General features: G+C 45.3%; 1 protein-coding gene across 3 annotated transcripts in view; it reads right to left on the reverse strand.

Moving 5' to 3' along the window:
* The window catches only part of itsn2b (intersectin 2b), a 79723-nt gene that overhangs the window by 50636 nt on the left and 15718 nt on the right, over positions 1 to 13369 (reverse strand). For 2 of the 3 annotated variants that reach the window (XM_063183832.1, XM_063183833.1), the window contains exons 3-9: positions 10908 to 11000; positions 9940 to 10003; positions 8226 to 8380; positions 6296 to 6514; positions 5525 to 5554; positions 3959 to 4052; positions 3309 to 3463 (exon numbers count right to left, since the gene is read on the reverse strand). In XM_063183832.1, the coding sequence (XP_063039902.1) occupies positions 3309 to 3463; positions 3959 to 4052; positions 5525 to 5554; positions 6296 to 6514; positions 8226 to 8380; positions 9940 to 10003; positions 10908 to 11000 (810 nt within the window). The remainder of the gene's footprint in view (positions 1 to 3308; positions 3464 to 3958; positions 4053 to 5524; positions 5555 to 6295; positions 6515 to 8225; positions 8381 to 9939; positions 10004 to 10907; positions 11001 to 13369) is intronic. The other variant, XM_063183834.1, reaches the window with a different exon arrangement.

Consider the following 13369-nt stretch of genomic DNA (forward strand, 5'->3'; position numbering starts at 1 on the left):
TAGTTTAAGACGTCGTCAAAGACGGCAATACACTTAGCAGTACACGAATGGAGGTACCAAGCGGTGTGAAGAATAATTTGCCAACGTCTTCTCTCATCACGTTCAGTTACAAGATAAGCGATTGCATTGTTACTCAAACTAATTCTGTTTGCTGACAAAGCAAAACCGCTAGTCATGTGTCCCCCAAAATACATTTATTTAAAGAATGTTGCACGATATTACGCTACAAAGCTTTCCGTTTTTGACACCCTGCCATAAGGCTGAGGAATTGCGTCGCATCTGCACATCACCAAGTAAACACGTCTTGAATCAACGGTCAGCAGATTCATCACAAATAGCAAACAGAGCCGTCAGAGATGTCAGAGAAGTATTCAAATGTATGAATGGCTGTAGCTTGATACATTGTGAGTGGATGGGATTTATCATTTAATATAGAAGAGTGAGCACAATGAATACAGTTTTTCCATTAGAAAATGCATTAATAGGACTATAGCTTCATTGATAGCCTGCTATTTATGAACAGGATGAAATTATTATTATTATTATTATTATTATTATTATATTTTTCTGCACTGAAAAAAATGGGCCTCAACGTCAAAAAGGTTAAGAATCCCTGGGTATCACCATACTGCCTTCTTGATACAGTATTGTGACTCTGTGAATCACGATTTCTCGATTCGATACAATATCATTACAGCCCTATCTGTGGGTCTACAGTTTCCTACTGGCCCATTTTTCTACAGACAAAAAATTGTTACTGCCAAATTTTTCCATCTACCTCAGCATGTCTCATTAGCATAACTTTATTATAACTGTGCCTCCTTCCTCTGCTCATATTCTAGCTTCTAGCCTCTCCTCTCACCTCTCACACACTGCCACTAACACAAACACATACAATACATGAACACACACCCACGCATGCATGCACACATGCATGCACGCGCCCGCAACATTCTTCAAGTAGCGTGTCAGATTCCAGAACTCTCACTCAGAGAAAAAAAAAACGCAGCCGCATTGTCATTGTGTGTGTGTGTGTGTGTGTGTGTGTGTGTGTGTGTGTGTGTGTGTGTGTGTGTGTTTGTAGGTGTGAGAGAAATGCAGCAGAATTGTCTTGAGGAAGAAACGCCTGGTCATGGGCAAAAGTCATTAGTCATCCTTTCAGACAGATGCTAACTCTTTATTCAGAAGGAGAGACAGTGTGTGTGTGTGTGTGTGTGTGTGTGTGTGTGTGTGTGTGTGTGTGTGTGTGTGTGTGTGTGTGTGTGTGTGTGTGTGTGTGTGTCAGCAGTGGATACGTACAAATTAACAGAACAGAACAGGTCTCTGTGTGTGTGTGTGTGTGTGTGTGTGTGTGTGTGTGTGTGTGTGTGTGTGTGTGTGTGTGTGTGTGTGTGTGTGTGTGTGTGTGTGTGTGTGTGTGTTTCACTATACCCCCATTGAGGGGACAACACTTCTGTCAGGACTACAGTACCACACCTCAAAGGACAAGAGCTAACTACACACGCCAAATCTCAACCAAACAAACACAAAGCTACCGGTAATGTCAACACAGCATGTCAAATCTCTTTAAGTAAATGCTACCCTTTGTGTGTCTTCAGTGCAACATCATTGGTGGGGATTTTGTTTATGCAAAAATTAAAACATACACGTGTCCTCCTCAGCACACGCAACAGTCCTTTCTTCTGCTTACTGTCTCACTCTTGGTGAGAAAAATGTATAGCACAGCAGGACGTTTCAACCTCATTGTTGATATAGAGCTCGAAAGTCCCGCCCCTTAGTTCCGCGTTTCACGGGACCTAAGCTGACCATCTAACAACATGGTAGCGAGTAAATATCTTCTGATCTCAGTCATGATATGCGCTGGGCTACAAATATGCTGTTTAAGAGGCTAGATAAAGATTATTCATGCAGAAGTATCAATGTTTTGTTCCGAGGCCGTCGGCATGAAAAATGTGAAGAAACAGAGCTTTCTAAAAAGTTTGGGGGCTCCTACGAAAAATGAAACAAAAATATCAGAAACAACATGTGTGGAGCTCGTGGCACAACTCGAAGGGGATCGACATATCATTTTAATACCGCCATTGGATTACATGCTACGATTTTCGGCTAAAAACGCCGTTGAGGTCCCATGAAATCGGGAGAAGTGACGTCACTTTCGAGTTCTATGTATAGTATATATTCTGCGTGTAAAAGGCAACAATGAAAGGCATTCTATTCTATTTTACTCTATTTTTCAGGAGTCCGACAGCTGAACTTCTGTAAGATCGGACCACACAATTTTTTCTGAGATATTTTCTGTGTTTTAAATGGCATTCTGGCATCCATTGGTCAATTCTACTGATCTCAGTGCTGTGTAATACAGTGTTACGCTGTTTTCTATACAAAGGAACACTACTGCTGTTGGCTAAATATTATTCCACCACTGCTTATGTGGGGATGCATGAAGTCAGAGTTCGACCGTTTGTGCGCACATTGGTGTGCACATGTTTACGCGTGTGTGTCTCTGACTTCAAATACCAAAAGAGTGTGTGTGTGTGTGTGTGTGTGTGTGTGTGTGTGTGTGTGTGTGTGTGTGTGTGTGTGTGTGTGTGTGTGTGTGTGTGTGTGTGTGTGTGTGTGTGTGTGTGTGTGTGTGTGTGTGTGTGTGTACACAAACATAAACATACTGAACCCGACTCACCTCACTGAACTGTGTGTGTGTGTGTGTGTGTGTGTGTGTGTGTGTGTGTGTGTGTGTGTGTGTGTGTGTACACAAACACAAACATGCTGACCACGAGGGCAGTAACGATACACCCAGCTCATAATTCAGTTCGTATCGCGACTATTGACTCACGCTTTGATACACCCCACGATTTTCTTCATGTCCTTTTTTATATTATTTCATTTACTTTTTTCACATCAAAATTATAAATAAAATTAAGAGTATGTAAGAAGTAGAATATGTTACAAAAGGCTACAAAAAAAGAAGTTTAAAAACAAAGTTAATGATTTGAAGCTTGGAAACTTCACATCATGTGGTTGTTTTCTTAACCAAAGCATACAATAACAAGGACATGTCACGATTCTGCCTCCTTGCACCGCAATTCGGGTTCGTGGCTCTGCGCATCACAATTTCTCAGTCCGATACAATATTGTTACAGCCCTACTGACCTGTGTTTGTGTGTGTGTGTGTGTGTGTGTGTGTGTGTGTGTGTGTGTGTGTGTGTGTGTGTGCGCGTGTGTGCGTGTATGTATGTGTGCGTGTGTGTGTGCGTGTGTGTGTGTGTGTGTGTGTGTGTGTGTGTGTGTGTGTGTGTGCTCAGTCTCACCAGTGAGGTGTCCTGCCATCTGGCGGTCCAGGCTGTTGAACTGCTGGCGGTACTTGAGGCGTGAGTTGTGGGGGACAGCCCAGTCCAGAGGGGCCAGTCCCAGTCCCATCTTGGGGGACATGCCGGCCAGGGAGGTGGTGGAGGAAGAGTTGGAGCTGGAGGAAAAAACAATCAAGCAAAACTCTTTATTCGCACCAGAGGAGTATTCCAAGAACCGGTTTAAGTGATACACCTGGCTAAGTTAACCTACTGGAAGTGGTAAACCTGTAAATATATAGCACAGAGTTGTCATTCAGTTAAGAAAATGAGCACTCCAGGCTCTTTCATTAGATTAGACTATTTAGCACTGACAACTAAGCCAGGTGTTAGAATATCCCCCTGGACAAATACTAAAATGCTACTTTCTAACTGCATTACTATTGCACTTTCATCAATAGAACCGCTAATCACTCCATCAGAAAAACTAGGAGCCAAACACATTAGTGTTAGCACCTGAATAATGATTGTGGTGCTGGCAAGAAAGAGACTTGGTTGTTGCGTTTGTGTACTAACACAACTAATGATGTAGGCATAAGACTGTGTGTGTGTGTGTGTGTGTGTGTGTGTGTGTGTGTGTGTGTGTGTGTGTGTGTGTGTGTGTGTTACAGTACCTGGAGCTGAGGTCTAGTAGGGAGGAGGTCTTGTTGATGGGAGTGGTGGAGAATCCCAGAGGGGAGGAAGAGTAGGAGCCTGAGAGAGGCAGACCTGAACACACACACACACACGCACGCGCACGCGCACGCGCACGCGCACGCACACGCACACGCACACGCACACGCACACGCACACGCACACGCACACGCACACGCACACGCACACACACACGCACACGCACACGCACACGCACACGCACACGCACACGCACACGCACACGCACACACACAGTTTACTTCTTTATTTGGATTGACAGATATACAATTATCATGGCACAATCCAAATTTGGTTTAAAAGGAGTCCAATACAGCACTAGAATCTTCTGTTCATAATGTCCTAAGGATAAAGGTGGCACCTGCGTTTCCATATGAAGAGGCTCCCAATGATGCAAGATATTGAGCAAAATTTTGTGAATTGCTTGGCCCTTCTTTTTGTCAGTCCACAGATCTGAAGACCACGCAAACATAGTTTATGCACATGGCCCAGACTACCAAAAATGAGCACAATTACTTTACATGAGTAATGCACACGCACACACACACAATGCAATTTTGATTGTAACATCACATGGATGGGCTATTGCTGTACAGATGCTTCATATCATTTATTTCACACCATAAAATTAACACACGTGCACGCACGTATCCAAGCACAAAACGCACACACCTCGATTGGCCAGGCCGGCACATTCCATTACTAAGCTGCTGTTATGGAGACTAGGTGTGGTGACCTCTGCCTTTTATGATCACACACAGTCAGTCAACAAGCTGTGTGTGTGACATATCACACCTGTATTTGCACTGGCTTAGTGGCCATCACACGCACGCGCACGCACGCACGCACGCACGCACGCACGCACACACACACACTATTCTGAAGTGCCCAGCACACACCTACATATGTACTCAGCTCTGAATTTCAGATGCATGCATGCAGTCACACACACACACACTACTCTGAAGGACCCAGCAACACCTACATATTGAGCTCTACACCCATGTAGACTTACACAAAGACAGACTAAGACAATGGAGTGTGCACACACACACACGCACGCACACACACACACACACACACACACACACACACACACACACACACACACACACACACACACACACACACACACACACACACACACACACACACACACACACACACACACACACACACACACACACACATCCACGCACACTGTTTTATTGATCTGCTGGACAGGTTCAATGAGTTCCTATTTCATAATCAGGCAATCACGATGTACTAAAAAACAATGCAAACTAAAGGAAGATGGATTTCTTAATAATGTTTGTTGTGATGTTTCGTGCAAACTAGCCTCAAACGTGCAGGCGAACTCAGGCTAACACACTAGGCAAACACTACACGCTATACGTCACTACAAATTCATGCTTTCGAAAGACACAGCAAGGGCAATATTTCAGGTTAGTTACTCATCATATAGGATTGATTTAGGGTTAGTGACTTCAAAACCGCTTTTTTAATGTATCTACACAGAGTTGTGTTACCTGAATACCGCCGAAACATGGTATGAATCCCTACACATGTGGAAAATAAGTGTTAAAATGTTAAATCTAGCCAATACATAAAATGCCATGAGTATATCCAGAGACCAAGAGCATATCCAGAGACCAAGAGCAATCAGAGATGGTAATCTGGCCCCCTGGCCAACGCTACAATGTAGATGTTGGACATCATAGGATGATCCAAGATGTGTTCAAGTAACCAAACTAACTAACTCAACTAACTAACTAACTAACTAACTAACTAACTAACTAACTAACTAACTAACTAACTAACTAACTAACTAACTAACTAACTAACTAACTAACTAACTCACTAACTAACTAACTAAACAACCCAGATGTCTCAGTGGCACCACCTATCCAGCTGATTACTCACTCCCCATACCCCCCTTGTGGGTAAAAGTCATTCTATAACTCTGTGTCCCCAGTGCATGCCTATCATATCATAGCACCTATCAGAGCCTGCTAAGACCCATCTATTCCAAGAGAGCTTCCCCATATAACAAAACAAACTCATCAGTAACCCTGCATAACCCCGCACACTGTGTCATGCACCCACACCCTGAAAGTCCCCCAAAATTTGTATGATGCTACTTTCTGTTTTGCCTTTGTAATTTGTACTACTTGTACTACTCTGCATTCCCCCACGCTCTGTATTTTGCTATCCATGTCCTCTTTGCAAGTCACTTTGGATGAAAGCATCTGCTAAATGTACTGTTAATGTACTATTAATATATTATTGTATTGACTCACCCCCAGAGAGAGGCATTGGCGAGGTCTGCAGCAGTCCCACGGTGCCGTTGGGCAGTGCCGGGCTGCCCATGGTGGGCATGAGGGTGGGCATGCCCATCCCCACCGCCGTGGGCACCATGGGCGTGAGGCCCGGCATGGGACCCAGGGAACCCAGCGGCGCCCCCATGGGCATGGGAGTGAGCATGGGCATCATGGTCGGGGCCGTCATAGAGCCCATACCTGCACACACACAACAAGAGCATACCGGTCAGATGAGGAGGTTAAATTGGTGTACGGGTCAGAGGAGTTTATACTGGCCATACAATGGTATGCTGTTCAGAAGATGAAGTGTTCCTGGTCAGAAGAGGTAGGGTGGCCAACAGGGAGGGGGACAAAGGGGTCATTTGTCGCGGGCCCAGGGAGAGAGGGGGCCCAGAATTGGGTCATTACACTATAAGTATATGGTGTAATTAGGGAGGGGTGGAGGTTCAGATGACTTTGTCTGCGTTGAGCATCCCTGAGACAATGAGGCTATACTGAAAATAGTCAGAGGAGGTTATACCGCTGTACTGGTCAAAGGGTTTACTGGTCAAAGGAGGGGGCAATACTGATTGACCCAAACCGGCCAGACAAGAACGCGATACTACAACAAGACACCAGATAAACCAATAACAGTCCTTCCATATCTTCATACTACCTGCAACCAGTGCTTAATTTGAGGGGGAGCAAGGGGGAGCTAGCTCCGGAACCTCAGACGAGAGCTCCGGAGCCTTGGATGGAACCTCAGGGAAAGACATAAGAGAACCCCCCTAGGGGGGGAACCACCCATCCTCTGCGCTCCAGGACCTCCCCCTTGACAAATTAAGCACTGCCTGCAACCCTATGATGGCTGTACTTCGGCTGGTTCAGTGAGTATTATAGATCAAATACTTGTCATACACATGGGCATGAAATAGACGTTAGTGGGCATGACGTTGAATTCAGGTGCTAGCCTTATTATCATCGACTTTCAAATTTGTTTGACTTTCAAATTTGTCAAATTTGGTCTGACCAAGAGCATAACAATTAACATTTCCCAAACGTAAACTGACAAGTAGCAACGCTGAAGGTGTTGCGTCACTAGGAGGGCACGGCCTGGCTATGCAGGTGCATCCTCCCAAGTCCACCAACACTGCACGGCTTGACCATGCGGCACACAGAAGTAGTAGTGTCATATTACCTGTTGCCCGTGCTGAGCATATCAAACATGTGTCTGGTGGTGGGTGCTGCTGTGGTGACTGAAACAGGAACCTGAGGGGCTCATTAGTCTAAGTGGAGGACCCCCCCGGCATCCCACCCCACCCCGGCACCCTGCTGATCTGGGCAGCTCACCATCTGTTTCTGGACAGCCCTGGGTTTTAGTGAAGCAGGTAAGTGGGGAAATAATGGGGTGTGTCCGAATGGAGTATGGTGTTGAGAGGAAGCAGGTAAAAGGAGGGGTTCATCAAGCAGGTGTGTGTGGTTCATCAAAGGGTCCTTGACTGTAGTCGGGGGATAGGAGTTTTATTGATGTGCATGGCAAAAAGAAAGGCAGGGTCTTACCCAGGTGTGTGGTTGAGTGAGGGACCAAAAGGAGCAAATGTGTGAGTGTGAGTGCGTGTGTGTGTGTGTGAGTGCGCGTGTGCATGTGTGTGTGTGTGTGTGTGTGTGTGTGTGTGTGTGTGTGTGTGTGTGTGTGTGTGTGTGAGCGAGTGAGTGAGTGAGTGAGTGAGTGAGTGAGTGAGTGAGTGAGTGAGTGAGTGAGTGAGTGAGTGTGTGAGTGTGTGAGTGTGTGAGTGTGTGAGTGTGCGAGTGTGCGAGTGTGTGTGTTTCAAGGGGGTGGATACAGGAGGTTGCTTCATGATTATCGTCAGGACGGTGTGTGTGTGTGTGTGTGTGTGTGTGTGTGTGTGTGTGTGTGTGTGTGTGTTACCCATGAGCGAGGGGGCAGGTATGGGGGGTTGCTTCATGATGATTGGTAGAGCTGTGGGCAGGCTTGTTCCCTGTAGGCGGAGCTTGATGAGCTTCATGGCGATGGAGAACTCCAAGCGGTCCATCTTCCCATCCTTATTCATGTCCGCCAGAGCCCTGTGACAGCACACACACACACACACACACACAGACAGACACACACAAACACGTTACAACAGCACCTTAAGGTAGGGGGAAAGAGGTGACACTAGAAATTATGGCCCCCTGAAGGAAAATAGCCCTTTGTCATAGTCATAATCCTTTGACAGGGCTATATCTCTCTCTGAAGCCCTGTTTCCCCCCCGTTTACAATAAGTGGCATCCCTGCCCTGGCAAACAGCCTATTCTGTAGCAGGGGAACTAACAGAACTGCTCAGGAACTGCCACTAGCCTAGTAAACTAGACCAAACCCTAATGGAGGAATACTTTTATTTTGCGTGGTGGGTTGGTCTAGCCTCGCAACATGGGAGATAATGGAGCTGGGCAATGAATCGGTCCTGGCTCTGTCCTCACTTCGCAACTTTGCACGGTCTAGTTTTGAATCTGTCTAGGCATTGGGATGGGCTTAGCATGGTGATAGTTTGGCTCGTCCAGATAATAAATTATAGGCAGTCAGACGGAAAATATTTTGTGGGGACCACCTCGCCAACATCAGGCCCCATGGGATGGAAGGCTCTGGGCTTTCTGAACTGTCCTGATCTACCCTCCTCCTGGCACCCCTGGTAGAGAATGCTTTCTGCAGCCTATTTTAGTGCCGACATTAAGAGATACGGTTAGTGGAAAACAAACGCTAGAAACTTGGAAGAGTGTTCGTGTTTATCTCTTGTTTTGGGTGCAGAATTTACAGTGGGCTGCCGGGGACAGCAAGTTAAATGGAGGTTTAATAGTTTGTACAACACACAAAGAGAGCAATCGTTCAACCTGTCTACTTCTATTCTGGACTCTTCTGGGAAACTTGGGGCCTCTGGGGCGAAAGAAACTTTTTTTTCCAGGAAAGGAATTATTTGATGTGAGAACCGGTTCTGTGTTGATATCGTCCTCTCAGTTTACTCTTATGATGACACTACATAACAATGCGCTGTGAAATCACAGCCAGGACGACTTAGTGCCCAGACACTTACAAAAAAGATTGTTCTCAGGATTCAGAGCTGCTGGATATAACGTTAATCTGTATCATTCAGGCAAATGCATTGCTCACAATAAGGATATAGGTTATTGATTTCCCAGAGGGTGTAGACTCTTTGTGCAGAAGGGCCCGCCGGTAGCCCATTTACTCTTTACTGAAAACACTGAACTACATCATAACAACATTGATATGATATTACAGAGAGCCTGAGGTATCAGATTTAAGACTTTTAGGTTATAACAGAGGCTCTGTGCAAGGGGTTAATAGCACAAGCTTCTTTCTTTCTCAAAGGACACGTCAAGTAAGGTGGAATAGTGGGGAATGAGCAACAGCAGCAATCGCATATAATGCCGCATAATTTAAATATGGTGGGGAAAAAACAGTCCAAAAGCAAACTGATAACTGATTGAGATACGTAGTATGAAAATAATTGAAGTATTAAAATAACAAATGAAACTCTCTTCCGTGCACAGCTGATTACATACAATGCATACACACACAGACACAGACACAGACACAGACACAGACGTGTGAAAGACATAACTCTCACCAGATGTCCGCCAGCACAGTGGAGGGGAGCCCCGACTGCAGGAAGAACTTGCGAGCCTGGTCACCTGCAGGGAAAGTGATGACACACGGTGTTACACACACACACGCAAATGCATATGAACACACGCATAGGCGCACGCATACACACGCACACACACACGCACACGTACACACACACACGTACACACACACACGTACACACACACGTACACACACGTACACACACGTACACACACACACACGCACACGCACACGCACACGCACACGCACACACACACACACACACACTCACACACACACTCCTCAGTTCCAATACACAGCTCAGTCTCACACACCCCCATGCACTAGACTAGCACCCAACATTTCAGGAACTAGGAAGCTCCACTCAACATCCACAAGATTTACAGCATAGAGTCATGTCTGCACTGTAATACACCACTCTCCCATGACACTCCCAGCTGTGGAGGGGTCAGAGCTAACAGCTTAGGGTGGTATGGGCCAGTGCAAAGGTCAGACCCCCGATGTGATGCATACATTCGTACAGTCTGACCCTACACTAATACAATGAAGCCAACTGTACAAGCTGTACGAGCAAGAAACAGACACTAGTCATAGTAATATTGAACAAAATTACATATTTTTACATTTACATTTACAGACAATTTGCTTACAGTACAGGTGCTGCCTCCTTCTAAAATTTGAATGCAGTTAAGAGCTATGCAAAAGCGCACACTCACACGCGCATGGACACACACACACGCGCATGGACACACACACACTTGTGCACGCTCACACACGCAGCTCACACACGCAGCTCACACACGCAGCTCACACACAAAGTATTGGCAGTGAGAGAGGGACAGGTGCATGGTGGAATACCTGAGGCTGGGCAGGGTAGAGTGTGTCTCTCTCACACACTTAGATACACACACACACGCACACACACACACAAACACACACACACACTACCTGAGATGTAGCCCAGGGCCGGGTAGAGCGTGTCGAACTGCTTGTCATGTTTCTCCCTCTCCTCGGGGGTGATGGCCCAGATACTACGACCACCTAGACAGAGAGAGAGAGAGAGAGCGAGAGAGAGAGAGAGAGAGAGCGAGAGAGAGAGAGAGAGCAAAAGAAAGAAAGAAAGAAAGAAGAGAGAGAGAGAGAGAGAGAAAGAGAAAGAGAGAAAGAAAGAAAGAAAGAAAGAAAAAGAAAAAGAAAGAAAGAAAGAAAGAAAGAAAGAAAGAAAGAAAGAAAGAAAGAAAGAAAGAAAGGAAGAAAGAAAGAAAGAAAGAAAGAAGTGAGTTTGCGAGAGTAAGATAGAGGGGTAAAGAGAATGCAAGATAGAGGAAATAGAGAAAGGACAAATAAGGACAAACGAAATGAAAAAAAAAACATCAGTACCACAGACACAGTATGTTATCCTGAGACATTAGTATTGGCTGCAGGTGTAGGGTGTGCAGAATGCCCAAAATAAACCACACTTGCATTCCACAAGCACAGAAATATGCACAGTCTCGGTCTAAGGCAGTGGTTCTCAAACTTTTTCAGGCCGAGGACCACTTTGTCCCCCCAACAATGTTCAGGGACCACCTGTCACCTGAATTGACAGTTGACCGGTGCTAATTTCGATGCAGATCCCTTATTTTTTAATTCACATTTACAGGCCTGTCTTATTGTGGTGAAAATATGACTAGCTATATTTAGCTTTGCAATAATGTCATGAATATAGTCTACTTCTAGCTTGTCTTTGGACAAGTAGCAATCCCCTCGCGGACCACCTGAGCTCTGTCGCGGACCACTAGTGGTCCCCGGACCACACTTTGAGAATCACTGGTCTAAGGCGTCACGCAGAAGTGAAAGATGGCTTTTATTTGAACTTTGATGTGGAAATGAGGGAAGATGAGAACACCAAACAGGGGGTCGGAAAGGGAGAGGTTTTTTCTCAAGGAACTGGAATAGCTCAAAGAAGGTTTGGTGCATATCTATTTTGGGGCACGCTCTACAAAAAGTAAATCCAGCATATAATTCAAATATCTATCACAGCATTAAATAGAAATGCTGTCTAAATCATCAATGTGTGTTATACAGCTAAATGAAATTCCATATCTTATCCAGTAGGTCATCACAACATCGCAGCAGCTCTAAATGGCGCTGCTGAATCACACGTAATTGCCGTGTGGATGTGAGAAGATTGGAGGCTGTAAATCTTACGAGTCACACAATAGGGCTGCTGCTGGCAGAGTGTGTGTGTGTGTGTGTGTGTGTGTGTGTGTGTGTGTGTGTGTGTGTGTGTGTGTGTGTGTGTGTGTGTGTGTGTGTGTGTGTGTGTGTGTGTGTGTGTGTGTGTAAAGCAGGCTCTCATCAGCCAGGAGTTTTTCTGCAGTGTGAGCCTTTGTGCTATGCTATCCAGCCTAACTAACACGCACACGCACACGCACACGCACACGCACATGCACACGCACTTCAAACCTCCCTCAGCAAAACCTATACATGTGTCAACAACGACAGCAACAACAACCACAACAACATCAAACTCTTTATAGAGTTACACAACACACAATAGAGTTACACAACATAGGACAGTTTTTTCAATGGGACTCTTTCCTGGTTAAGCAAGGTTAAAGTAAAAAGAAAAAGAAAAAAAAAAAACAGGTCGACTGCCTCTTACAATAAAACCGCAATGGTGTCAGATCCTGTGTATGTACGTATAACCTGTGCTTATATGGATTTGACAAGGAAGGTGACTTTGAACAACAACACCTCATGTGCACAGACAATGACATAAACTGCTGGAGACATATTAGGATATTAAAAAGGAAACAAAGAAAACAAATCTAGGAAAAAGCAGACAGAAGTCCAAAAGAGGAGATGAGGACATGGTAAAGGAATGAGGAACTTTTGTCTGAGGCACGATGCCACTGCTGCCCACACAGGACATTACACCATGTTGACGGTCAGGAATACGGGGCTGTTGTACCGGGCCCAGGGAGAGAGGGGGCCTCATTACATTTGATCTATTGGGCTGGGGGGCCCTTTCAGATGACTTTGTCCTGGGCCCGGGCCGGGAATCGAACCCGGGTCGCCTGCATAGTAGTTCAGTACCCCAGCCCTTTAGAGCCACGGCTGGGCCAAAAACTAACTAAACTTGACAATCTGTGGTTCATCTGAGGTGTTAAGAGCTTGTCAAAAACAAAGTTGTTTCTTCAACACCCTTGCGGGTACACAATAAAATACAAAACATACCACTTTAAAATAATTAAGTTCATACTACACTATACGGTTTCATTTATACTCCACAGTCCACAATATCCCTAGCCTAGAAATCTAGACGCCCCTAGCAATATCCCCTATTTAGTAACCATGAAGGTCAGAAAGATAATCCATGCTGTTTGAAGTGATCACAGGTCAAGTACATGATAAGGGTGTGTGTG

Source organism: Engraulis encrasicolus, chromosome 19 (genome assembly GCF_034702125.1).
Source record: "Engraulis encrasicolus isolate BLACKSEA-1 chromosome 19, IST_EnEncr_1.0, whole genome shotgun sequence".
NCBI lineage: Eukaryota > Metazoa > Chordata > Actinopteri > Clupeiformes > Engraulidae > Engraulis > Engraulis encrasicolus.